The sequence below is a fragment of the Rhodamnia argentea genome, chromosome 11 (genome assembly GCF_020921035.1).
Source record: "Rhodamnia argentea isolate NSW1041297 chromosome 11, ASM2092103v1, whole genome shotgun sequence".
Taxonomy (NCBI): domain Eukaryota; kingdom Viridiplantae; phylum Streptophyta; class Magnoliopsida; order Myrtales; family Myrtaceae; genus Rhodamnia; species Rhodamnia argentea.
Window position 1 is genome coordinate 15,066,652 of NC_063160.1, and position 27,701 is coordinate 15,094,352.

The following is a 27,701-nucleotide window of genomic DNA, read 5'->3' on the forward strand; positions in this document are numbered from 1 at the left end:
TGCTGGCAGGGTGGAGCGATACCGTTTTGAGCTTCGCAAGGGCGCGAGCAAGACGGTGTCGTTTCCCTCTTCCCGTGACAACGCCGTTTCGTGGGCGCCCTCAATCCCCGTGTGCGACGCCATGTTGGCTTGCAGGAGTGCGCATGAAGCGACGCCATTTCGGGTAGTGCACAGTGAACCCGAAACGACTACATTTTGCATTTTTTGAAATGTAAAATAAAAATATTATTTTCAAAAATCCCAAAAATATTTTAAAATTAAAAAAATCCTAAAAAATCCAAAAGATTTTAAAAAATTAGGAAAATGGATTTCATGACCTTTTTACCCCCATATGAATTTTTCAACCCCGCATGAGCGCTCATTGAAGATTGATGTCTAATTCGATCTGATATTGATATGTTCCGACTAGACGTAGTCGGTTCCGGTTCCACGAAAAGTTGGAACCGGAATCGGCAGTTCCGAGCCGATTCCTTCCGGTTCCGTTTTTTAATTTTAATTTTTAAAATAATAAATAATAAAATAAACATAATAAATTATAAATTATAAAATATAATCAAATTGTACATTGTAATAAAATGTGGGGAAAAAAGAGAGAGATGAGGAATGGGCTTGAACTTAATGAATTATCATTAAACGCCTACATATCTTCTTGAGGATAGAAGAATCAAAGCCCATATAGTTTTTTTATCTTTGATAACCCCAACTTACCTCATCGTCAATCGTCGCTACCCGTTGTGGTACAAGTGGCGGTGATATCTCCACAATCCTCTCTAAAAAATTCGTATTCTCGATCCAGCTCTTGGTGTCAAAATTTCTTCTTTGTCCAATCGTCAACACAAGCTTGAGCTTCAACAGATTCCGGGTTTAATCTTGAACGGCAAGAGTCCAAAACTAATCCTCCAGCACTAAATGCTTGTTCAACCGCAATCGTTGAAGAATGGGTTGCTAATATCCGGCGAGCGATGAGGGCGAGAACTAGGTAATCGATTTGATGACTCTTCCACCACTTTAGGATTTGGAAATCTGTACTATGTTCCGCATCACGAAACTCAAATTAAGTGGTTAAATATTTTTCTAATTCGGAAATACTACCTATTGCCCTTGTTTGTTTGGTTTTTTTTTTTTTTTTTTTTTTGCCTACTCTTGAGCATATTGTGCCCTCTAGTAAGCGAACTACCAGCTTTGCTACGTGAAGCGATAGATTGTAAAGATCCATAATCACTTAAATCATATCTACTACAAAATTCTCCATATAATACTACTATAGATTCTTTAACATCTCCTTGTATATTTGAAATATATATTGAATCTTCCAATGTAAACAATCATAATAATACACATTCAAATAATCTAGTAAACCGTCTAATTTAATATGTGGATAAAAAATAATACCAACCAAATAGACAAGAAGAATTTGGAAATAATAATGCAACTATTTTTCTCGCATTACTAAAATAGTCCGAGCTAATTCAGTGTCATTTTCATATTCACTAAAAACACTACCAATATTAACACACTTTATTAAAAATAAATGCGTAGTAGGATAATAAATACCATATAAAGTATTAGTAGCATCATTAAAAATTTTCAAAAAATCTAAATTTTTTTTGCAAACGTTCCAATGTTGCGGAAGTAAAGTAATTTCGAGAATATTTTGCGAAATAAACATACATAATAAATCTTTGTAATCAAAAGTTTAACGAAGTAACTTGTAGGTAGAATTCCAATGAGTCGGAATATCTTTTGAAAATCTTTTTGCCCTTCTCCCATGTTGTTTACAAAATTTTCCTCATGCTTTCATAAAATGGGCACGACTCCATAAAAATTTAATTGCACCCTTTATTGGGGCGAGAGAAGTGTCAAGAGTTCGTAAATCATCTTGTACACATAAATTTAAAACATAGTAAGCACATCTAATGTGAAAAAATTGTCCGCCAAAAAAAGGTTTGCAAATATTTTCTAATTCGGGAATGGAAGCGGTATTTGCGGCGGTATTATCAAAACCAATTAAAAATACTTTATTTATCAAATTATATTTTTCTAAAACTTGTCTAATTATTCTATAAATATTATGAGCCGAATGTTTTTCATCAAAAACTCGAAATGCAATAAGTCTTTTTTGAATGGTCAAATCGTCACATATCCAATGACACGTGACACCCATATAAGAATGAATTTGTCAAGAATCACTCCAAATATCGCTACCTATATGCACACGTCCATTGAATTCCGCAAAAAATTTTGCTAAAGATTTTTTTCCTTTTCATAAAGATGAAAAAGTTCGCGTTTAAGAGTACTTTTTGGAATAATTGATGCTTGCGGAACCAACACAGTATTTATCAAATATTTCAAATTAAAATTTTCACCAGTAGTAAACGGAGCATGATCAAGGGCAACATATTTAGCTAATGTTTGTTTATAAAGTGCATCAGTGTAACGGAATAAAGGATGAGGATTAGAATTGGCGTACCTGGAAATTTGTTGTTGCGTAATGTCGATCCTCGCTTACGTTGATGTTTTTTCGTCGGATGCCGACGGAATGTTCCGTAGCCATCTTCTTTCGTAAATTTATATGTTTGCGAACAATATTTACAATTTATATTATACTTACCTTTGCCTTCATCACGTACCTTGTCGAAGTGTAGCCACAAGTCGGATGTACTCACTCGGCTCTTCCTTTCCGGCTCATTTGCTGTTGACGTTTCTTCGGCACCAGTAGGAGAATGAAGACTTTCTTGTGTTTGGATGTGCTCGACGTTCGGAATCTGGACAATGTTGATATTATCGTCGTTGTCTTCCCAACATGCATACTCACGAGAATCATATTCGGGAGTGGGATACTCGGAATTTCCCATAGTCATCTTGCCATTTCCAGCATTTCTGCTTCCACTTGCTATTTTTGAGAGAATTGATCGGAAATCCGATTGAGAGAATTGAGGCGGGATTGAGAGAATTTGAGAGAATTATTAAGAGGATTTGTGAGAAAAATAAAAGAGAGAGGATAGATATTTATAGACAAGAATTAAAAACAAATCTTTTTTTTTTAAACCAATGGCCAAATTGGTCGTTGCCAAACGGCTCAAAGAGCCGTTGCTCTTTTGGGCGGGCGGGCCCGGGGAGGGGGGTTTGCGGGGCAAAGAGTTGTGGGCTCTTTGCCCCACGCCCCCACTAGGCCCTTGTTTTTTTTAATTAAACGGGTCGGAACCGGCCCGGAACCGCCGATTCCCACAATTATGGAATTGTGGGCCCGGTCAACGAGCCGGTTCCGAGCCCCGGTTCCAATTTGGCCACATCTAGTTCTGACTTTCGAGTCGATATTGTTTGTTTAAATATGTCCATCATTGAATTGGTTTGCATTGCATTCATTTCAGTCTTTATTTGGCATATTTACTTGATTGAATGTTTACTACAAGACTGTCTTTTCATAAATTTCCTGTTAAACTGCTTTCCTAAAAGCTAGGTAAAGGGTTAAATAGGTAATTACATGAAATGATAGAAAAACATTCATCTTGCATTGGTTAGATACCTAGTAAGCTTAAATGATATTCAAAATGTGTGGTCACCATAGGAATATTAACTAGTTAGCTATCGAAAGGACTCTAATTATTCAGTTAGCGTAAACAAATCCCCAAACCTAGAAACTATGGTTGTGTAGGAATCAATATGACACTCCCATGTCTTGATTGGTTTTTAGCCGACCCCAATAGAATAGTGACAACTCCTAGTAACCTTTTAGGCTGCTAGTCATTAAAACGAAATCCAACGTCACGCAAGATAGGACTTGGGAGAGTCCACGCCATTGATCAATGACAATACCTCTAAACCCGCTGGGACCCTCGGGAGGGGCGAAGGATAGGTCGCGACAAGTGATCATGCCATATTTGTAAGAAAAGTGTCTTATTTGGCAATATAAAATATGTATTGTATATGTGATTGAAATTAACAATTAAGTACTTCTTCATTATAGTAATAAAAAGAAATGCAAACATTGTTCATGTGAGTGAAAAAATTATCGAATGCACCGACCATTAAGGAAGGAAAAACACGTAATTGAATGAAAGTGAATTACAATAAATATGATGCCAATTTAGTACATATCCATTGTCTAAATACAAATCTATCAATCAATCACTCGATATATCATATTTATTTTTTCTGGACATGTCTTTCCACCTAAATAATATGTATATATGCATAGTCACAAACTCAACATTATTGTGTAGCGTATTGTGTTGCTTTCCATCTGACCTGCATGTTTACAATTAAACATCTAATTATCCTCCATTTTCATAATAACTAGGACAATTGTTGGCCCAATGTTTGAACAAAGGCAATATTTCTAATAATTGACAGGGAATTAATCACATGGTGTCGACACTCCCCCCTCTCTCTATCTCTCAAAGCCAAGCTTTACTCGGCACAGGATAAAAATGGCGTCTTGCGCCACACCGTCGTCGGTAGCCCTAGCACGCTTGCCGTCCTCCTCGTTACCCACAGCTCAGGAGCTCACCCCCTCTCTCCTCTCCTTGAGGAACCACCGCTCCTCCTTCCTCTCCCCCTTATTCTCAACTCCCTCAACTTCTGCTCCTTGGATGATTCCAGACCCAGGCACTTCGGCGACTCCGGTCACGGCGCCTCTCTCGGCCTCGCGGTGGCCGCCGTCGTCACTGCCGACGCCGCCGACGCCGAGGTGGCCGACGACGGTGCGGAGGAACCAAAAGAAGGCACTGCCGTAGCCACCGTTGCTCCGCCCAAGCCCAAGAAAGGGAAAGCCGCTTTGCCGCTGAAGAGGACAGAGTACGTGGTGTGGGAGTGGAAACGATCTTGGATTAGATCTCTGTTTTCGTGGAATTTCTGTGTAAAACTCTTTTGCTCTTTGATTCTTTTTATCCCTTATTCTTAACTCCCAGGTAAAAAATGAATTAGCTATCAATTTGGCATTTTTCATCTTTTAACTTTGAGATGAGAAGAAGGTTGTGAAATTATGATTGCCGACAATCCACCTCGATTCTGTCTTTTCTCGTGGCTCTCCTTTGTATGGGCTGGACAACAGCTAAAATTTTCCCTCCCAATTTATAATCACAAGTTTAGCATTGCGAAAAAGTCTTTTCTCATGAAAATCAAAATTGTTTGATAAACTGTAAAAGAAAAATGCATTAGGAAGTAACTTGAAAAAAAATTACATTTGATGGAAACATTTTTGAAAAGTCCTTTTTGTGACCATTTTAAGCTTTTTAATTTTTAATTTTACAAAATTGAAACAAAAATGACTGCAACTTTTATATTTAGTATGTGTTAAGCATAATGTAAGAGAGACGTATCAACAAATTTGTAAATAAAAGAATAACATTTCTTTTTTGACAAAAAATGTCAATCGAAAAAAATATATATATCAAAGAGCGGAAAAAACACATCAAAATGAATTCTTTCCCAATTAAAAAGAGGGTAATCTCATCATAATTCTAGAGAGAGAAACTTGTAGAGAGAAGTTCACAATTTCTATTACTTGTGAGAAGATATACATGAGGGGGAGGGAATCCTATTTATAGAAGGAACCTCTAATTATAACCGTAGATTTCATCTTGATCTTATGGTAGAGATTCAATATCCTCATCTACCAACTACCTACGTTCATTACCAGAATACTCTAGAATAGTGTACCTTTTCCATATCGCCTAAAAAATTTTGTACTCAAGAAACCCTAGGTATCGGCAAAGAGAAGTAGATACACGTTAGCACACCATGCAATTTTGAATATCGAAGGTCAATGAACTCTACTCCCATTTTAAACTTGGACGTAGATATTTTTCCGGGTTATCGTAACACAAATGAAATACAATCACATTTTAGACGCTTATCTGGTTATTGACCTATTGTTTAGTGGTACCTGATTAATTTTTTGACACTGAACAATTCCTTTTGAAAATCTATGATTATGAATTTTTATGTTATTGAAGATATTTTTTTAGTTTCATAATGTGTCATACGGATACAAGTTTGGGATTTTTAGTGTCACAAAATTTTTTTTTAAGGTAAATATATCACCGTTATCATAATTTAAGGTTTGTGGCTTTTACTTTTTTATAAATCACGAAGTGATTTTCCTTTTTATAACAGAACTATATCGACGGAACTTTCATTTTGTGCGAGAGCTTTTCTTCTCCTTGTTGTATAAAGAGGGTCGGCAAACAATCGTGAGAGACGACGCACGCCTTGGCGGGCCGACTATGGTTCCGTCCAAGTCAATTCCACCGAGATGATTTTCTTTAGTTCTGAACAATAACTTATATTTTCATACTATTCTCTCTAGAGCAATCAAAATATAGAACAAAAGATAACCCCCCGAAGTGCTCTACAATACCACTGATCCAGCCGCTGCGAGCATGCGTAAGATGATACGCATGTTGGGCAGACAACACATACTTCCAAAGACAACCTTTGACGTTGCTGCCCATCATGGGCTTCGACAAATCTGTCCTAGGAAGTTCCTTATAAATAACGAGCTCGGAACCTCCGATCCCCGACCCAGATCAAGATGATCATGTCAACTCCGAATCTCCTAGCGATCTTGTTCGCTATTTCCGCCACCTTCTTCGTCTCAACTCGCTGCAATGATGATCGACCCCGACACGGTGGCGTTGCTCTGTTCATTTTCGGGGACTCCCTCGCCGATGCAGGGACCAACAACTACATAAACGCCTCCTACTTCAAGGCTAACTTTTATCCCTATGGAGAAACTTTCTTCCACTATCCCACCGGAAGAGCCTCTAACGGCCGTCTCATCGCTGATTTCATCGGTAAGTTTGTAGCAGTCCCGCTGTGGGTTCGCCGATCGCGTCCCCTTTGCTCAGGGCTTCACGCGCAACTCAGGAAAAAAAATCTTGTTTGGAACCGGTCCATGGTCACTTAACAGTCATCCTCACCTTCCTCATTTCCTTTGTGACGATTTCTTCTTCCTCCTCTCTTGTTTTTCGATTTTCGATTCTTCTTGCAGCTGAATATGCAAAGCTACCACTCATTCCGCCATATGTGCGACTGCAAGAACATGGATTCATGGGAGGGGTGAATTTCGCAGGCGGTGGAGCCGGTGCTTTGGTTGATACTTTTCAAGGACTTGTACGTTCAATAGATTTTTCTCCTCGATCTATTTTTCAGTATATTGCGCGATCTCTTTACCATGTCGATGGACCCGATGCTCAACACACTGCTTTCAAGTGCGCTTAACGTCCTTTCCAGATCAACAAATCGATAAATCACAGGGCGATTCTTCTTTTTCTTATCGGTCAGGTGGTGAACTTGCACACCCAGCTAAAGCAAATGGAAGAGCTGGAGAAGAATTTGAGGAGGGAAGTGGGGAATGAGAAGGCAAAGAGAATAGTTTCCGAGGGTGTCTACTTCATAAGCATCGGAAGCAATGACTACGTGGCGAGGGTTGCTGATAATTCGACTCTGCTTCAGTCCATTTCCATGGAAGATTACGTGGGAATGGTGATCGGAAACATCACCGCCGTGCTCAAGGTACCGACCAAATTTTTCTGTCAATTTTCATGCGGGTCGATTAGTTCATAACTCCAGGCGACCTTAACCGCGCAACCTCACGCCTCACGATTAATTAGATTTTGCTTAAACATCTGTCAATTTCCAAGGCATTTCAAGGGGACGATGAGGAATGGCTTTCTGGTTCTTCTTCTTTCCAGGGAATGTACGAAGCAGGAGGGAGAAAATTTGCAGTGATGGGAGTAGGGCCACTTGGGTGTGTGCCAGGAATGAGACCGTCAACCAGAAATGGTTCTTGCTTAGGTGAAGCCAACAAGCTCGCCAAGGTTCACAACGCCGCTCTTACGTCGATGCTCGCAAAGCTGGAGACTCAACTGCCAGGATTCGAGCACTCCTACTTCGACTTCTACACTTCGCTCAGTGAACGAATCCAATACCCATCAAAATATGGTGAGCCCTTCATATCGGAGTGTGTCCTTAACTGCCTCATTCAAAGCACGTAACAATTAGGACTGATTGAAACTTAATTCCAGGTTTCAAGGTCGCAAAAACGGCGTGCTGTGGTTCCGGCCCATACCGCTCGATCTCGAGCTGCGGAGGTATGAGAGGCGTGAGAGAATATTCACTATGCCGTCGTCCCGAGAAGTACGTGTTCTTCGACTCCTACCATCCAAGTGAACGGGTCAACAAACAATTTGCGCAGTTGATGTGGAATGGAAGTCCAAGCGTAACCAGACCCCGTAATCTGAAAGCATTGTTCGAAAGTGGGCATGTTTGAACCCTTTTTTGTTAGTTTCGTTTTTGAAGTATTGATACAGAATAACGACGCACTGAGCGTTGTATCATGAATAAATGAGTCCTATCTCGGCTTGATTTTATGCTTGCGATTTCATAGTGATGAATGATTATCAAGTTGAGAAGGCAATGGTGATGAAGCAAAACGCCGGTCTTGGCTCTTGATCTTCCCCAATAGTCAATGAAGCTTCAAAGTTTCTTGTCTTCTACAAAAGAGAATTGAGAACGTATGGAAGGCTGCCTCAATACTTGATTAATTTACTTGCTCAACAAGTCAATTGAATTCAGATCAAAAACCAAGCTCAAAGCCCCTCATTTTTCCCTTTGAATGGCCAAAGTTCATGCACAAACATGTTCTTATTCTCCATGCAACAACAACCAAAAGAGGAAAGTCATCTGCTAGAAAGTTCCATTTGACAAATTAAACTGAGTTCGTGATCGAACAGGCTCTTAAACCAGAGCTGCTTGATGAAAATCTGAGTGTCATGTTATTATCGCCAGAGTCAACTTCACTAGAATAAAGGGTTTGCAATTTTTTAGAAAGGAAAAATGGCACAAATAGTCTCTAAACTTTGGCCCAACGTGCAATGTAGCTCCTGAACTTTTAAGTTGACCAATGTGGTCCTTGAACTTTTGGAACATGTTCAACTTAATCCATGTTCAATATAGTCCTTCCATTAATTCAAATTCAAAAACGACATTGGACATTTTCATATAGTTTAGGGACTAAGTTGAATATGTTCTAAAAGTTCGAGGATTACATTGAACAAATTAAAAATTTAAGGACCGCATTGTACATTGACCTGTTCGGGGACCATTTGTGTCATTATCCCTTTTAGAAACTAGAGAGAACATACATAAAATTAGCCGCCCTCATGATTGGACGGAAAATCATAATGAAAACCAATATGGGTATATCTTAATTGCGCAAATTTGCTGACATCATATATGCTTGCTCTGTACCTTAGTGATATGATAAATCAAGAACGTGACTTGATTTTAATTGTGCAACTTGCTAATGTCAAATGCCATGCTCTGTACTTTAACGACTATAAATGGAAAATGGGGATGTAGGGAAGTCTTAACACAAGGTCCACCCAACCTGGTTCAAATGGCAAGCTCAAGTTTGGGCGTTCTGTGCATGCCTTCTCATCCGAAGAAGCCGCCAACATCCTGTCGAGATGCCGAAAAGCCGCGTTCTGCTGTTCGTCCTTGGGGACTCCTTGTTCGACTCTGGGAATAACAACTACATCGACACCAATGCCAATAGCCGCGCGAGCTTCTGGCCCTATGGGGAAACTTATTTCGAGTACCTGACAGGAAGGTTTTCCGATGGCAGTCTGATCCCGGACCTCATCGGTAATTTGCAGATCCTGATCAATGCTTACGCTGTAGAGTCAAGTCATAAGACTTCACTGATCGAAAGTCAAGTAATTATCTATTTGCATCGTAGCTCAATTCGCTAAGCTGCCATTGCTTCCGCCATTCCTACAACCTGGCAATCATGAGTTTAAATACGGGGAGAACTCACTTCTGCTGGAGCCGGAGTGATAAACGAAACTTTCTATGGGTTCGTATAGCCTGATCTTTCAGTTCTTCTTCGTGAAGTGGTTTAGAGTTCAGTCAAGACTTCAATTTGTTTGTATCTGTCTTGCAGGTTAATCATAAGCTTAAAGTCACAGTTAGACAACTTTAGGAAGATGGAAATGCAGTTGATGATGAAATTGGGAGATGCAGAGACCACAAGCCTATTGTCAAGAGCTGTTTACTTGATCAGCATTGGAAGCAATGACTACATGAGCACTTTCATGACCAATTCCAGTGTCCTCAAGACTTAGGCTTGGAAACAGTATGCGGCAATGGTGATCGGCAACTTAACAACCGTGCTCGAGGTAGTGATACACCCAACCCCTTCATCGTGTGCATGCAGTTTTCGTTCTTACCGAATCTGTTGTAAATCCCAAAAAAATGGTGACAGTGTTTTGTTATTGTCATATATGCGATGCTTCAGGAGTCGTATAATAAAGGCGGAAGGAAATTCGGGTACGTTGGTCTGGGGCCTTTGGCGTGTCTACCAGCCATGAAATTGTTCCGACCCGCTAATTCCGGTGAATGCCTGGAAGAGGGAATAACTCTAGCTAAGCTGCACAATAAAGCCCTGGCCAGGCTTCTAGAAAAGCTCCAGATGCAGCTAGAAGGATTCAAGTATGCACAGTCCAACACCTACACTGCAATCATGGAAAGAATCAAGCACCCTACAAAATATGGTAAGCGGACGCACCTCACTACCCGTGGAAACGATGCTTTATCTCATGTTTCGGTCCAACAAGGGGCGGACCTTACCATCGGTTTTTGCAAGTTTTAAGGAAAGCAAAGCCGCATGCTGTGGAGGCGGTCCATACAGGGGGGTTTTCAGCTGCGGAGGGAAGAGGTCGGTGAAGGAATTCGAACTGTGCAAGAATCCAAAGGATTATCCGTTCTTCGATTCTGCTCATCCGACAGAGGCGGCAAACAAGCAGTTGCTCAGCTGCTCTGGAGCGGTAGAGTCCGGATGTCGCCCGGCCTTACAATTTGGAAACTCTGTTCAAGATTTCTTATTGAACCATTTTATGATCTGTCCAATGATCTGAATGACTGAACAAATGGGTGTCAAACCAAACTTTCTATGTAAGAGTATGGATCAGCCAGTGCCTGAATCAAAAAAAGTCCAAGTGTCTTCCCTGAGCTCATGGACTCAACCAGCATGAAACCCTTATGTCAATTCGCCGGTCCTATAAACATTCATCGGTCGCGCTTAAGCCAAGCCCAATGAAGCGGCAAGGCGCCATCTTATGACCGATTAAATGCCAACGTACGTGGACCGAACGTCACAAAACAAATGCCCTCCATCTGTGATTTCGCAGAGAAATGAGAAATTTGAAGAACTGCAACTTAGATCTTGAACTTTTTCCTGGAAGAATGTTGCAGATGCATGCCTTAGCCGCCCATGCATATTGCACCCGGATAACCATAAAGAAAAGCAGCGTCCTCTCCGTAACGTAATGACTCAATTTTGGGGAAAATTATCCAAAAAATCATAATGTTATTGTAGTTTTCTCAATTTAATTATAAACCTTTTAATCGTGTCAATCGAGTTCTAAACATTTTTACGTTTTGCCAATTGAGTCCATGCGACCAATTTTTCTTTTTCTTTTTATCTATTTTTTTTTTTACTGTGGCCATCGAGTGGGCCTTGCCAGCCACAGCAAAGCACAAGTACATGAAAAGAAAAGAAATTTCAAAGAAATAAATTATTACTAAAAATTCTCTCCGTTAGTATCGGTTGTGTCACGTAGAACGGCCGATGTCCACATCAGCAATTTCATATCAAAATTGGCTTGATAGGCTCAATTGGCAAAATGCGAAAAAGTTTGACTCAATTCGTAAAAGTGGAATAGATTTATGACTTTTGAGATAATTTTCCCCACAATCTAACATCTTGTTGTTCATGAGTTAGCGGAATTTCAACTGTAGTCAATAAACTTTGATTTATGATCGCTCGATGCACGGAAGTTTCGAGAGTTTTCCCATGCATTTTGATTGTAATTCAACCAGTTTTCCGGGGAACATGCTAACGTGAAAGCCACGTGGCGAGACACGGCATCCAGAAAAATTGCCCGCGTGTCCACCACGTTAGCAATTTCCAAATAAATTAATTGGATTTCTCCCCTTGTTTTACCTAGGGCAGCCAACCCAATTTGTCTCATTATGCTAGTTAAGGGTGAGCATGAGCCGAGTGAATAGATTCTAGATATAGACCTTGAAATTAATTATGTTATAATCGATTCTAAATTTTTGGAATCTGAAACTTATCATGTTTGTGATGTAACCTGTTTTGAAACCTACCTTATTTTCTCGGTTTGGTTCTAGGGTCTACCCAACAACTTGTTTTTCTTTTTTTTCTTTTAATTTTTTTAGCAAAATAATATAAGTAGCACTAAAACGATTTAAAGTAAAAGATAAATAATAAAACTCACTATCTACCAAAAGCAACAATCTCTAATATGAGCAATAGAAATTACAATCCACCAAAAACAGAGAAGATGAGGCAAGCGAGACTTAGGGTTTTTTTTTTAATAGTAGCTAAAAATCGATTTCAAAACCGGTCCAGTTCCTAGATACTTAGAATTGAGAACCGGTCCGATTCCAACAGGTTCCCAAAATTTAGAATCGATTTGAATGGGAAATGATTTCCGAGCCTGTTTTTCGGGTAGTCCGATCTGGATTCTTGGTAAATCCAGTCTAGTTGCACATCCCCAGTGTTGGTGTCCATTGTTTACGTTATTTTGCGTCGTTGTTAGGGGTGGGCAGTGGTCTTGGCTAGACCCTGGAAACGGATCGGATCAGCACTGTGCAGTCAGGTTCAGTCGGATTCCTATGGAAAACATTCCGATCTTAGGTCCAAAAAATGGGGAAACCAACAATGTGTGGACCCATTCTAGGATCAGGATGTTGAACCGGAGCGGACCAATTCCAAGTTTCAAAATCTTGGAACCATCCCTATGCAGGTAGGATCCAAGTTTCGGGGTTGGATCGGGCCAACCAACCTTGGAATCGCTGGCCCCTGTCCGTTGCCAGGAGTATCCGTGCGTCGACAAATCGTTCCGTTTAGTGAAAACGTTAGCCGCACTTGTCGATTTTGAGTGAGTCGTTTTCGCATGGTTACGGACTCAGATTTTTCTAGACAAAGCTCGATTCGTGTTCGAGTCAAACGTCTTTTTTGTGGATGTCAGGAATTAACCAATGACAATTTAGCTGTGCCCTTCTTTTGCTCCAAACGACGAGGATAAGGAGAGAAATTAGACACGATTGACGGAGACCTTAGAAAAGCTTCAACGTAGCAGGTCGTACTCACATGAGCCTTTGTTCTCATTGTAACAAATGCGAAAGCGAACCCAGAACGTAAAAATTTACGTGGTTCGATTAAGGTGATTTATATACATGGACGAAGCAAAATAAGATTTCACTATAATTAAAAAGAGTACAGATTACAAAAGTCGATCTTATCGATTGTAAAAAAGTACACGGCTCACTAGTCTCTCACATAAGGAAAATCCTTAATACCGATGAAAAAACCCTAACCATAGTATAAGTAGAGCCCAAAAATTTTATCTTGGAGGCGTTGCCTCCAAACCCCTATACAAATTTGTTTGCATTGCAATAGAGATTTGTTTGTTTGCTCCGAGTTGAGCCTATCGGCCCAACTCCCCGCGTCACAAACTAAATCTCAATTTTTTCTCCACTTTTGGGCCTCACAAAAACATGTCAGGTTAGGTGATGAACCGGATCAGGTACATAAAATTCAAGACATATTTAACCATTCTTTTTTGTGTGGCTAGCCTTTGCATGCTCCTCCTCCAAGTCAATGCTTTCCCTCGCACGTCACCGGTGGCGTCATTTTGCCCAAACGCCATGGGAACAGTCTAAATTGTCAAGAATCCTGGTAGTGGTCGGCCGTTGTCTTCTTGTCGGCGAGTTCCGACCAGAGTGAACTGAAGAGGCCAAACGTTGACCGCCGTTCTTCAAAGAGTCCAAAGCCATGCACGTGCTTCATGGCAGGTGCACGTGATCACATCACCCAATAATTACCACCCAAGTCTCGCCTCGAGTCCTCACTTCAAATCGAGGACGGCCACTCTTAAGATCGGTGGTCCCCGTAACTGCCCCACTTTTTCTTGGGAAGTTTACAATTTTGGGGACACCGTCCACCCACGAGTAAAGTCATTCAATTTTAGCTTCCGAAAAGAAAAAAGGATGTATTTTATATACGGACAATTTCTCCCTCACACTCACATCTACCAAGAAAAACAATAAATAATGTACAAAATAATGAATTATTTATAAGATATATGCAGCGGAAACATTTTGGGTAATCGCTAGATTTAAACTTTGTTCCTGCACCGATCAATTCGATTGGACATTCGCCATCCGCAACATGAAAACTAGAGCCGAACACGGAACAAAGATGGGACGTGACATTATGTTTTGAAATATAAGTGAGAGCCATGATGTACTTAATGGTCAGAATATCAAAAGTACCCTTTGGAAGGGGGATAAGCATAAGCCTAGTGGGATGGAATGGGGTGAAATTAGTATTTCTCACTTCATTGGGGGCCGAAAATAATAGGAAAAGAAAAAGCCATGGTCGGAGGTTGTATAAGTACAGAACCGAAACGGAGAAGAACCGAGAATGGCGAAGTGTTTAGAGTGAAAAACTCGGACGCACCCCACTCAGCTCGCCAACCGCTGCCGTCACTCTCGCCTGCAGACATGGCGAAGCGGAGCTGCTCCTGCATTTTCTACGCTGCAGCGTTCCTGTGGGCGCTCCTGCTCGGCCCAGCCGTATGCTCTGCCAAGAAGCACAACACTCTGTTCGTGTTCGGAGACTCCCTCTTCGACCCCGGCAACAACCAGTACGTGAACGCCACTCCCGGCGGCCGCGGCGGCGGCATGGCCACTTCCCTGCCTTATGGAGAGACCTACTTCAAGCACGCCACCGGACGGCTCTCCGACGGTCGCCTCGTCCCCGACTTCATCGGTACAGAAAACAGAAACGCTTCTCACCAGACCAATCGTTCCCTTTTAGTTCTTCTGGGGTTGGCGCTATGTCCAGTCCATTTAGGGAAATAGCAATTTTTTTTTCTCGGATTAAACGACACAGCACACGTGACAGCATCATAGGCCATAAATTTTTAGCGGAATTTCACTTGGTATGTCTATGGACGATTTATTGTGTTGTCTTGAATGTGCAGCTGAGTTTGCTAAGCTGCCTATTCTTCCGCCATATTTGCAACCGGGGACCCAAAATTTGACCGACGGAGCTAACTTCGCGTCAGGCGGAGGAGGTGTTCTGCCCGGCGACCATCCCGGACCGGTGAGTAAATTGTAATGCAGCTTTACTATAGTCTTATGTAATGTGCATAGATACTTAATTTACTGTAGACTTGGTATTAATCTGGTCTAACTTGAATCTGAATCAGATTGATTTGGGAAAGCAACTGGGCTACTACAAGGAAGTGGTGAAATCGCTGAGAGCGAAGCTAGGCGATGCCGGGGCCAAAAGGGTCCTCATGAGAGCCGTCTATCTGTTCAGCATTGGAGGGAACGACTACTTTCGCCTCTACAACACAAAACCAAACGTCACTCAATCTTACCGCCGCGAATACGTATCGATAGTTGTCGGCAACATCACCTCGGCTCTCAAGGTAACCGCAACTCGCTGTTTAGGTCCATAGAGCAGATTAAGAGATGGACAAGCATACAAAGAATCAGTGAACTGATCTTTTGCTCTGATTCCATGTGAAACCAAGCAGCCAACTGATTGCGCAGACAATTCTAATCTTTCTTAGTACTTAACATGTTGTAATGGATGTTGTGATCCATCATATGCAGGAAATCTATGGGCTCGGCGGACGAAAAATCGCGTTCCAGAATGCAGGGCCTCTGGGCTGTGTGCCAAGCATGAGAGCCAGGAGCAACGGAACTGGCTGTGCGGAGGAACTGCAAGCTCATGCCAGACTTCACAACCGAGAGCTCGCAATCGCCCTCAGGAAGTTGAAGACCGAGTTGCCGGGATTCGAATATTCGATCTTTGATTACTACAACTCGCTCAAAGACCGGATCTTTAACCCTTCCAAATATGGTTAGGTGCCAGGACCCAATGTTCCATTGCATCATCACATTGCTTATGGCTCAGGACTCTTTTATGACTCTGAACTTCTTCTCTCTCCCTTGTTTGTGAAGGCTTCGAGGATGGGCAGGCGGCGTGTTGCGGCTCTGGACCATACCGAGGATCGAGCTGCGGGGGGACACAGAAATATGAGGTGTGCAGTGACCCGAGCGAGTACATTTGGTTCGACGGTGGGCACACGACTGAGGCCGCGAATTACCAGCTGGCGCAACTTATCTGGAGCGCGGCAGCGCCCGTCACAGGGCCTTCCAACGTGAGGCAACTATTCGTGCATTAGTATAAGGACGTGTCGGATATCATCGCCTTCGGTAGACTTGTCGCCGACCGAGATTAGCTTGGATATGTGTGTTTAGTGCCAGCTCCGACTGTTGTGGCTGATTTAGAGCGCCTGATGTAATCGATGTTGCTTCTATATTGCGGTTTATGCTTCACGACTTTCTCTATATTTTGTTGTGATGAAGACTAAAGGGAAAGGACATAGTGCACGCTTGATTTTGCAGACCGAAATTTCATTCATCCTTGCGAAACTGGTAAGATATTGGTGCAAAATGGAAGAGCATAACTGCCCGCATATATATAGGGAATTGGCCAAATTTCATGGACACTCCATGTATTTTGTAGTCTCTCTTGTCGGAGATGTCGAACTCTTGGTAGTTCCAATGACAATCAAACGTTGGTCGGCAATGGCAAGTGCTGCAGAGGTGGTGGGGTGTCAAAAATACCCGAACCGAAGACTTCGGGTATTTTTTGTTCGGGTCTCTTTCAGATAAGGTAATAGCTGAAGAACGGGTATCATTATAGTTTCGGAGTACTCAAACCGAACCACGTTCCAAAGACTTTGAAGCATCCCAAAATGTCTCCTTAATTCTCTCTTGTCAAAATTGTATCATTACCGGTTCGGTCTAGCTCAGGTGGTTCCTGGTTCTTCTGCACATCCCTAATTGCCAGTGACATTGGGCACGAGGGAAAAGATGATGGTCAAGGAGAAATGGTTAAGGAGGGAGGAGAGAAATGGGTATTAATTGCATAGAGTAGTGTTAAGATGAAGAAGAAGGAGGAGGAGGGGGAGGAAAAAAAAAAGTGAAGGTATCTAAATGAATCGTGTTTTCGGTTCGGTCTTATTCAATTCAAGTTGCGGTTCGGGACACAAGAAGTACACCACCTTCAATGTTCTATTCTGTTCATGTATCAATGATACCCCGAATCGAACCAAACAATTCATACCCCTAGCTCGTGATCATATGTGTGCTCGCAAATAGAAGATTTCTCGTAAGTCCGAGTAATTTTTGTGATGTGGTTTAATATGAGTCGATCTATCAAATTGATGGTATGTCAACCATTCAAAGGATTGACAATACATTTCAAACCAAATCTAACTAAAAATCAAATGAAGTTAATAATTCAAAGAACAATTAAAACCATCGAAGAATGTTGTCCATTTTCTCTTTGTAAGATCCCGATGGGATATTGGTGCAAAAAGCAAAAGCACAAGTTAGCTACTGTTAGGCCACTGCATTGTATCGAACGCACGTGAGCAAAATTCATGTGCACTGTAACTTTGTTAGATCGTGCGATTTCACTTGAAACTTACCTCATTCGTTGCATGCAAATTTGGCTCACACGTCTTAGGAGCATTTAAGATTTTTTTGTTGTATTGATACTTGTTGGAGTTATCCCACATCAATTGTAAAAGGAATTAGTAGTCGGTTTATAAGTGTGAGAGAAAATTTCATCCTTTGAGATAGCTTTGGGGGTGAGAGAAGCCGAAGACCACCAAATATTAATATAAGAGCCCAGCTTTCCTTTTGATTTTCCCTCTACGTACTCCTTTTAATAATTTATTAATTTTTATTGTTTATTTTTAATTTTATTTTTAAAATTTTGATTATTTTTTGTTTTTCTTTTCTTTTGCCTTCTTCTTCAGCCAATTGCCAGCCACAATGACAGTCGACAATCGGCCACAGGTGAGCTCAAGCTCGCCTGGATAGAGTGACCCTAAGCTGGCCGATTTGTGGGGAGCTCAAGCCCCATTGAGAAAAAGGTAAAAAAAAAAAAGAATTAATTAAAAGGAAAAGGAAAAAAAATTATAAAAATATTTTTCTTGACTCATCTATTTTTCATAAAACGAAAGTCGGAAAATTCAAAAATATTTTCTTGGAAGTTATTTTGCGCAAAACGAACGAAGCATTAATACGAGTCGGGTTTATTAGATTATTGATGAGTCGATCATTCCAAGAAGTGAATTTACATCTCAAACTAAAACTATTCAGAATCAGTTGACACGTAAGCTGATCTAATTTATTTAGTTTTTTCTGATGGAAAAAAATGGAGGCCTAATCTAATTTTGTTAACACAGAGGGCTAATCTAATTCAAACGTGCATTTACCAAAAAATGGAGGTCCATCATGCGCATCAACGGGGCTAGAATGTCCCTTTCTTTCCCGCCAGAATCAGGTGGGTCCCCCCCGACATTATGACGCAACATCAAAAGTGAGGTCGTTGATGACATCGTCTGCTGCTTTTATCGCCTTTCGCTTCCATGCCTTATGGGACCCACTCTAGTCAACGAAAACGCGTGAAATGAAACCGTTGACTCACCGACGCACGCTTTTATCCGCTCTTTCTTTCTTTCTTTTTCTTTTGTTCTTTTGAACTTCATCTTCCATTTGATTGGGACAGCTAAAAATGGATTAAAAAGGATTAAGCAGATTTACTTGGATCAGCCGTTTTCAACCCGGCCCGACTCGACACCGCTCATTTGACGGGTTTAAATATGATCTATATACAGGGAGATTTTCTTCCATGGCCTTGGATTATTCGACCGACCAATTTATAACTACCGATTTTGCCATGTGTTGGTGGTCGACCCCGCAGTGTTGCCGATTACGAAGCACTCTAGGACCAGGCAATCACCACACCTGTATAAGTCTCGAAGCTCACTTTGGGACCAGCAACGTTTAGGTTTAGAAGAAGCTAGCATTGCAGTCGACCATCTTATGCGTTCCCACTCTTTGAATAATTCAAACTTTGATGTAACGTGGAACTCGAAATGATGGCTTTGGTCGATTTGATTCCATCAGGACTACATTTAGCGACAATAACTATTTTTCTTTTCACATTGGTAGATTTAGTAGAAGTTTTCGTTTTTCCATTAGGCGATGTACCGGAAGTTTCAAGTATATAAACTAGAACGAAAGATGAGACCAGATAATTAATCTCACAATCACTTTCGGATACTTCTGCTTTCACGGGAAAATGCTTTCTCTAAGAAAGAATACATGTTTGATTCGTTTAATTTGCACTGTTCTTTTCAAATGTATCCTCAAACTTGTGTAATTTATGTGATCAATCTCTTTAATTTCGGCAAAGTAATGTCCATCTATCTTTCGATGTTAATCGAAAATGCAATGAGAAGGACTCTGTTCCACTGTGGACATTCGATTTGTGCCGATCATACCATAGGAGCCATAATTTTTAGGTATAATTGAGCAAATTTTTTGAATAGCTCTTTATTCAACGTTGAAAATTAATTATTTCAACGTAAGATTTTCCTGCCGACAACTATCGACATGTCCTTGTCCTCACTAGATTGCGATGTCGGCTTCGTCCAATAATTTCTCGCCAAGTGGACACGGACCTACTAGTAGTTATTTCTAGTTGCTGTCCTCCAACTGCAAAATTACTTTTTAGACCATCGCCCGTATCTATAGAAACGAAAATACCTCTTCGGCCTAAATTCACATCAACTGGATCTCCCTTTAACTTTAAGTGCTGTAAAGTAACTCTTGACTCTGCCTTTAGCTAGCAATTCGCCACTCAAATGACCATGCTTCACATGGATAGTTTCCGCTCCCTCTTCCTCACATTGTCCTTCTGCGCAATCCTCCTGCTTCCCCCGAGCTGCCGCGCCGAGCTGCCGGAGAACCACGTCGCGTTCTTCATCTTCGGGGACTCGCTCTTGGATTCGGGGAACAACATTTACCTGAGTGGCGGCGGCGGGGCTGATTCCTTGCCCTATGGAGAGACCTTCTTCAAGCGCCCGACCGGACGGGTCTGCGACGGGCGGATCGTTCCCGACTTCATATGTAAGAGTTGCTCCTGCTAATTACATTTCCCTTTTTCACCCCCTTGATTCTATTCTGCCACCTGACTACTGCTAGTGACGAATGCGGACTCTGAATGATGTGATCCTTCTATTTTCCTTGGCAACAGCTGAATATGCAAAGCTTCCATATATCAAACCGTACTTGGAGCCCGGGTTCACCGACTACACCAACGGGGTCAATTTCGCATCTGCCGGAGCCGGCGTTCTCCCGGAAACTCATCCCGGAACTGTAAGACATCTGCACTTCTCACCGTGCTATTCCGGTTAAGATGTGAAGCTGTTCGTTTTCCGGATTTTCTGGATGCGATAGTTGTTGGACGAGTGAACTGCCTCTGACGGATTGTTTGATTGGCTTTGATCAGCTATACTTTAAGCTGCAACTGAACTATTTCGAGGAGGTCGTGAAGGGGTTGAAGCGACAATTAGGTGACGCCGATGCCCACAAGTTGCTCTCGAAGGCGGTCTATCTGTTCAGCATCGGAGGGAACGATTACAATGCCATTCAGAACAATCCCAAAGCAACTGCATCTTTCAGGAAAATGTACATGACCATGGTCCTGGGCAATTTCACAGCGGGGATCAAAGTATAGGACCATCCTCTGCTGACCCAATTTCGTTCTTTGAACTTGAAAAGAGTGTGGGAACTAACAAGAAGCTGTTTTTTGTTGATGATGATGTTGCAGCAAGTCTACGCGCATGGAGGTAGGAAATTCGCCTTCCAGAATGTAGGGCCAATCGGGTGCATGCCGGCCACTCGAGCCTCGACCGGGTCCAAGGGATGCTTGCACGACCCGACCGTGATAGCGAAGATGCACAACATAGCCCTGTCAAGGCTGCTGAAGAGGATCGAACAGGGGCTACCGGGATTCAAATACGCCCTGTTCAATTACTACACTTCCCTCACCATGAGGACTCTATATAGCTATAAATTCGGTAAGTTCCCAAACCAAAGTCCTCTAACTTCAAACCCGCCATTGAAATCCAAGACGTGGAACAACCGATTCGGATCAAAGCATGATCACTTAGCATAATTCACATTGAATTGGACAATTCGTGCGGCTCATCTTTAGTGCACATGTTTGCTGATGTTCTTGAAATTAACTGGGGATGCTCTTGTTCGGTTGCAGGGTTCAAGGTTGGGATGAGTGCGTGCTGTGGAAGCGGTCCGTACAACGGGCAATTCTCATGTGGGAAAAAGAACGGCACCACAAGTGGTTACACTCTGTGCAGCGACCCAAGCGAGTATGTGTGGTTCGACGCTGCTCATCCGACCGAGACGGCCAACAGGCAACTCGCGTCTCTGCTGTGGGACGGACCCTCTCGCACCGTCAGGCCTTACAATATGAAGATGTTCTTCGAAATGCCATAGTAGTTGTTGTTTCATGTCCTATGTTCTTGTCTACGATTTTTGAGAGACTGAGTAATAAAACGCATAGTTTCTCCGTGGTATTGCTGGTGCGCAATGTCTGCAAAGTCAGGGTCCGATGGATTCTCATTGGCGTCCCGTAAATCTGAGTCGAGGTTCGATGTTAGGCAAAGAATCGCCCCGGCTATTAAGCGACGGTCACACGTCACGCTCGAGTGATGATGTGGAGTCCCATAAACATTGATGGAAATGGAATGGTTCGCTTCATCTCCGAAATCAAAATAAAAATCAATGCTAGTATCGTAAGTGATTGCCAGAGGCTGAATCTTTCACAATGGCGCAGGCCTTCCTCCCTTAAGCACAGTCGAGACCCAGCAAGAGAATCGGGCAAAGCGAGCTTGAAGCTTCGGGTCGGCCAGAGCGAAGTAACGGTGCTCATTGATTTTGATAGACTTCCTCTTCCCACGTTCGCTGCATCGCCGGTGGGAACGGGCTATCTGGCTCCTTGAGAAAACCGGGATGGCGGGCAGTTTAGGCAATCTATACGGCAGGTTCAAGAATCTGAGCGAATGTAAATCGAACTTTCCAAGAAATGAGTATAACTCAAGATGGTCTGACAGGGCTCACTGGCCTTCTCGCATGCAATGAAGCCATCTTTTCTTGGGTTCTCACCATAATAAAAGAAGGGTCCAATCACGACTCGAGTAGAGACAGAGTCGATCCAGTTGACCACCATCTGCATGCCCACCATACATTCAACTCGATGAGAGCATCGATGCAGTTGAGACTAAGGCGCACGTGAGCTCATGAGGAGCGTACCCAACAATGCACTTTGGAACCACATTCGACAATCACATGCAGTTGCGTCGGTTTAGGAATTGTCCTCATTATTTACATTGCTGAGAAACGACGTCATAATTAGTGCAAATTCTGATCTAAGCAAACACAGAGTGATTCTATAAATAGTACCGCTTGGTCCTAAATTCATGTCAACCGTCTCCTTTAGGTGCTCCAAAGCAACTCTGCCATTTCAGCATTCAACGTTCGAAAGTGAATATTGCTTCACATGGATAGTTTCAGCTCACTCTTCCTCACATTATCCTTCTGCACAATCCTCCTGCTTCTGCCGAGCTGCCATGGCAAGCTGCCGGAGAACCATGTGGCGTTCTTCATCTTCGGGGACTCGCTCTTGGACGCGGGGAACAACATTTACCTAAATGGCAGTGGCAAGGCTGATATTTTTCCCTATGGAGAGACCTTCTTCAAGCACCCCACGGGACGGCTCTGCGACGGACGTATCGTTCCTGACTTCATATGTAAGAATTGCTCCTGCAAAGTTTTATCCCTTGTTCCCCTATATTCTATTTTGCCAAATGACTAGCCCTACTGAAGCTTTCAATAGAAGAAACTGTAGCTTGTTCTTAGAATGCGAAAGCTAATTATGTGATCCTTTCTTTTCCTGATGAAGCTGAATATGCAAAGCTTCCATACATCAAACCGTACTTGGAGCCTGGGTTCGCCGACTACACCAATGGGGTCAATTTCGCGTCCGCCGGAGCCGGCGTTCTCCCTGGAACTCGTCCTGGAACTGTAAGACTCGCCGTGCTATTCTGGTTTGACGTAAAGTTGTTCTCTTTTTCGAAAATAAGTATTCAACGAGCCGATTATCTCTGGTGGACTGTCTAATTGGCCTTGATCAGCTATACTTTAAGCTGCAACTGAACTATTTCGAGGAGGTAGTGAAGGGGTTGAAGCAACAACTAGGCAACGCCGATGCCCACGAGTTGCTCGCAAAGGCAGTCTATCTGTTTAGCATTGGAGGCAACGACTACGGTTCCATTCCGAACAATACCAAATCAACTGCATCTTTCAGGAAAATGTACATCACCATGGTCTTGGGAAATTTCACAGTGGGGATCAAAGTATATGACCAGGCTCTACTAACCCAATTTCATTTCTTGAACTTGAAAAGAATTTGGGAACTGAAAGGAAGCTATTTTTATGGATGATATTGCAGCAACTGTATGCACATGGAGGGAGGAAATTCGCCTTCCAGAACGTCGGGCCGGTCGGGTGCATGCCGGCCGCTCGAGCCCCGTCTGGTTCCGAGGGATGCTTGCACGACCCAACCGTGATAGCGAAGATGCACAACATAGCCCTGTCGAGACTGCTGAAGAGGATCGAACAGGGGCTACCGGAATTCAAATACGCCCTGTTCGATTACTACACTTCCCTCACCATGAGGACTCTATACAGCTCGAAATTCGGTGCGTCTCCAGCCCCAAGTCCTCTAAATCAAACCCATCATCGAAATTCAAGATGGTCGTCGGGGACCACAGTTTCCAATGACAGCATGGTCATTCAGTGTCAATTCACTTTGATCATTGAATTGGACAATTCATGTGTCCTCTTCTTTGGTGCAGAAATTTGCTGATGTTCTTGCAATATCTATGATGCTTTTGTTTGGTGCAGGGTTCAAGGATGGGAAGACTGCTTGCTGTGGGAGTGGCCCATACAATGGCCAATTATTCTCATGTGGGAAAAAGAATGGCACAACAAGCGCTTACAATCTATGTAGCGACCCAAGTGAGTATGTGTGGTTCGATGCCGCTCATCCGACCGAGATGGCCAACAGGCAACTCGCGTCTCTACTGTGGGACGGACCGTCTCACACCGTAGGGCCTTATAACATGAAGATGTTCTTTGAAATGCCATAGCAGGCGTTCTGTGCTGTATGCTACATCTGTGAACTTTGAGACTCTTGAGTAATAAAAACGCATAGTTTCTACTGGGAGCGCAATGTCTGCAAACCGGGGTCTATGCACTCACGTGCCGTCATAAATCTGAGCTGAGGTGAGATGTTAGGCAAAGAATCGCCCCGTCATTAGGCGATCGTTGCACATCACGGTCGAGTGAAGATGCGGCGTGCCAGGTGTGGCAACCATTCAAATATCTTCTCCTCGTATCGGGTCAGCGGTTTAAATGGGGTAGATCCATGAGTAGTGTTCCTATTGCGGGAAATACTTCTGATCAGTGTTGGCGTTGAACAGGAGAAGAATTGAATAGACAGTTCTGCTCGCATTCACCGCCAGAGGCGCCGGACTCGTCGGATCTTCATGGCCGACCACCGGTTAAAGCTGAACTTCCTTTTCTTGTATTCTCGCCATCACAATCACTTCAGATCATGAGATAAAATAGATTTTGCAGTTGACTAATTTCCCACGATCCCACCTCGAATCAATCCATGCGAATATTTAATACCTGTGAACTTTGATTTAATACACGCGCATTCATGTGTCCTCCCAGAACACACGCCGGCCCACTTCTATGGTTTCTCTAACCGATGCAAGTCACGTTGCATATTTGATCTACCATGCACAAACTCTGTTTCTGCACATGGGTAAACCCGATTGGAAAGGAAAGATCAGAAGTGGTGTAATCTTCACCGGTCGATGATGGGCGACTATTAACCGCTTGTCACAAGTGTTTTCAAAACTGAACTAGAGATCAGGCCGAGCCGGTCGTCTTATACATGATCGAACCGGTCAAAACCCTTTTGAACTGGTCGGAGTTGGTCGAAAAGACCAATGGAAGCCAGACCGAGAGTTTGGTTGAACTGGCCGGTTTGTGACGGTTTTGTCTTGAAACTGTTACCAGCGCGGGATCCACTCCAAATTAAATTCACTCGCCAAGAACTCCACCACATGAGATGTGATGTCTCATTGATCAATCCGGTCCACGGCGGCCCAAACCTATCCAAGAAATTCAAGAAATTCACGGTTTTGCATCGTTACGACATAGAATCGGCTTTAATTGTGATCAAGAAAATTTCATCGAAGAAAAAAGTGAGTGTGAACTTTTGCTTTTTTGTCAATGCTTAGCATTCACTTTCCTAGATGCCCGCGCATTCAATAGATTCTTGCCGATTCTGAGCCCTGAAACGTAAAGTATGATCGCCTTTAAAGCCATACCTCACATGCCACAGAGTTTCTCAACTACTTAGATTCAAACATTTTCACCTACCACAGCACGGCTCGTATCTCCCTACACCATGCTTCGAGAGGTTATTACATCGGTTGCCGTTTGCATAATCCTCCTCCTTCCGGCCACTTGCCTAAGGCGGTTGCCAGAAAACCATGTCGCTCTCTTCATCTTTGGGGACTCGCTGTTGGACGCCGGGAACAACCTTTATTTGAACACCAGCGCGAAGACGAACTACTTCCCTTATGGAGAGACCTTCTTCAAGCACCCGACGGGAAGAGTTTGCGACGGCCGAATTGTCCCTGACTTCATCGGTAAAACGATGGCCCCGAAATGAATCTTCTTTCAATAAACCGGAAAGTTCAGTGTACTACAGATATGAATATACCTCCTCGACCAGAATAGGTCTTGCGCTTGATTCGTTTTTGTTTTGATGCAGCCGAATATGCAAAGCTGCCGTTGATCAGACCGTACTTGGAGCCCGGATTCAGTAACTACACCGATGGGATCAATTTCGCATCGGCTGGAGCAGGCATCCTCCCAGAGACTCGTCCCGGGACGGTAAGATTCGCAGTCTGAGAGAGTTAACAAAAGGTTCCTTAGTTTGGTAGTTTTCGCAGTCTTAGCTAAATTTTGATGCTTGAAGCTTAAGAGAAGTTTGAATCTGCTCTACAACTTGGAAAAATCAGTTTGAACCTGACTTATACTGGGAAACTCATAGCATACATTAACACATCATCATTAAAAGCAAAAGATTTATACTGCTTGATTTAAAATGTGCCCCGAGGGAGTTAGAAGCTCAGCGTCGGCCCTTTCTTTATGTGTCCATCGCATCATTTTGTGTCCGGTAATCGACGATTTAGAAGGTCTGTTCATGGAGCAACGTTAGCTCCTTGAAACCAGAATATCCGCTAAATCACGGCGAGGAAACAAGGATGTTTTTATTTAATCAACTGAGCGAGAATTTATGATGGAAATGAAACACTGCTTAGATTATTTGGCCGGTAGGAAACGACATGGAATCGGAATCCTTCACCCCATGGATTTCTGATTCATTGATGGGAAACAGATACACCTGAAGCTACAACTGAGCTATTTCGAGGAGGTGGTGAAGCGGCTGAGGCAACAAATCGGCGACGAGGATGCGCACAGGTTGCTGTCCGACGCGATCTACTTGTTCAGCATGGGAGGAAACGACTACATGGCCCTCGCAACCGACCCCAAATCATCTGTCCTCACTGCTGCTTACAAGAAGACATTCATGACAATGGTGCTGGGCAATTTCACAACCGTGATCAAAGCAGGAGCTCTGACCCCGCAATCCTAAGTTCAATACTTAAGTTTACTTGAAGTACAAGGATGGTGGTTTGAAACACTAACTTGTGCTCTTCGTGTGAAATGAATGATTAATGCAGGAAGTATATGCACTAGGAGGGAGGAAGTTCGCTTTCCAGAACGTTGGGCCGATCGGGTGCATGCTGGCCACCAGGGCATCCTCGGGGATCAACGGCTGCCTTCACGACCCGTCCGTGCTAGCAAAGATGCACAACGTCGCTCTGTCGAGGCTGCTGAGGAAGCTGGCATATCAGAAAGCCGGATTCTCGTACGCGCTGTTCGACTACTACACCTCCCTTGCCATGTGAACCCTGTACAGCTCGAAATTCGGTAACGGCCCAAACATTTTGCCAGCGGGATCGCCGCCGACCCTCTTAAAATCTTGGCTACATCATTAACTTATCACGTTTTTCTTGGATTGTGCCATGTTTATTATGTTGGTATGAACCTTCTTGGGGCGCTCTCGTTACTGGTGGTAGGATTCAATGAAGGGAAGAGCGCTTGCTGCGGCAGCGGGGCTTACAACGGGAACTTCACCTGCGAAGGTAAGAACAGCACTGTGAATTACAATTTGTGCGGCGACCCGAGCGAGTACGTGTGGTTCGATCCTGCCCATCCGACAGAGTGCGCCAATAGGCAGCTGGCCGGTCTGCTTTGGAACGGGCCATCTCATGTTGTTGGGCCTTATAACCTGAAGATGTTCTTTTGACGCATCTCCATGAATGGATTCCACATTTTAGAGTTGGCTCAAAGACCCTGTCGCGTCGCGTTCATGAAATGCTTGCTGTCTCTTTGATGGTGACGCGCCAACAATGTCACCGGATCATAAATTCGAGGGACAAGTGCACCGAAAGTTTTAAGACTTGTTAAAAAAATGCAATCGAGCCCTAAAT

General features: G+C 43.0%; 3 protein-coding genes and 1 pseudogene across 3 annotated transcripts; all 4 read left to right on the forward strand.

Annotated features, from left to right (window-relative positions):
• The first annotated feature begins 6,520 nt into the window (after positions 1–6,520).
• Positions 6,521–8,275, forward strand: LOC115736470 (GDSL esterase/lipase 1-like). The gene is made up of 5 exons (XM_030668187.2): positions 6,521–6,797; positions 6,995–7,116; positions 7,288–7,518; positions 7,698–7,947; positions 8,031–8,275. Exons 1-5 carry the CDS (start codon positions 6,536–6,538, stop codon positions 8,273–8,275), a joined length of 1,110 nt encoding a protein of 369 aa, XP_030524047.1. The 5' UTR covers positions 6,521–6,535.
• Positions 8,276–9,473: 1,198 nt separating this feature from the next.
• LOC115736471 lies at positions 9,474–10,893 on the forward strand (annotated as a pseudogene).
• A 3,588-nt stretch (positions 10,894–14,481) lies between these two features.
• LOC115736284 lies at positions 14,482–24,224 on the forward strand. Its single transcript, XM_048273030.1, has 11 exons — positions 14,482–14,869; positions 15,084–15,205; positions 15,312–15,536; positions 15,724–15,973; positions 16,075–16,289; positions 16,483–16,551; positions 19,827–20,106; positions 20,234–20,355; positions 20,489–20,710; positions 23,510–23,759; positions 23,965–24,224. Exons 1-11 carry the CDS (start codon positions 14,602–14,604, stop codon positions 24,207–24,209), a joined length of 2,268 nt encoding a protein of 755 aa, XP_048128987.1. The 5' UTR covers positions 14,482–14,601; the 3' UTR covers positions 24,210–24,224.
• Positions 24,225–25,462: 1,238 nt separating this feature from the next.
• LOC115736286 (GDSL esterase/lipase 1-like) lies at positions 25,463–27,427 on the forward strand. The gene is made up of 5 exons (XM_030667906.2): positions 25,463–25,787; positions 25,913–26,034; positions 26,543–26,773; positions 26,889–27,138; positions 27,288–27,427. Exons 1-4 carry the CDS (start codon positions 25,544–25,546, stop codon positions 27,114–27,116), a joined length of 825 nt encoding a protein of 274 aa, XP_030523766.1. The 5' UTR covers positions 25,463–25,543; the 3' UTR covers positions 27,117–27,138; positions 27,288–27,427.
• The last annotated feature ends 274 nt before the right edge of the window (positions 27,428–27,701 follow it).

Coding starts and splice junctions, on each gene's coding strand:
- LOC115736470 (XM_030668187.2), top strand. CDS start 6,536: ATGATCATGTCAACTCCGAATCTCCTAGCGATCTTGTTCGCTATTTCC. Junction 6,798..6,994: donor TCTCATCGCTGATTTCATCG/GTAAGTTTGTAG, acceptor TTCTTCTTGCAG/CTGAATATGCAAAGCTACCA. Junction 7,948..8,030: donor CCAATACCCATCAAAATATG/GTGAGCCCTTCA, acceptor ACTTAATTCCAG/GTTTCAAGGTCGCAAAAACG.
- LOC115736284 (XM_048273030.1), top strand. CDS start 14,602: ATGGCGAAGCGGAGCTGCTCCTGCATTTTCTACGCTGCAGCGTTCCTG. Junction 15,974..16,074: donor CTTTAACCCTTCCAAATATG/GTTAGGTGCCAG, acceptor TTGTTTGTGAAG/GCTTCGAGGATGGGCAGGCG. Junction 20,711..23,509: donor ATTTCACAGCGGGGATCAAA/GTATAGGACCAT, acceptor ATGATATTGCAG/CAACTGTATGCACATGGAGG.
- LOC115736286 (XM_030667906.2), top strand. CDS start 25,544: ATGCTTCGAGAGGTTATTACATCGGTTGCCGTTTGCATAATCCTCCTC. Junction 25,788..25,912: donor AATTGTCCCTGACTTCATCG/GTAAAACGATGG, acceptor GTTTTGATGCAG/CCGAATATGCAAAGCTGCCG. Junction 26,035..26,542: donor CAGAGACTCGTCCCGGGACG/GTAAGATTCGCA, acceptor GATGGGAAACAG/ATACACCTGAAGCTACAACT.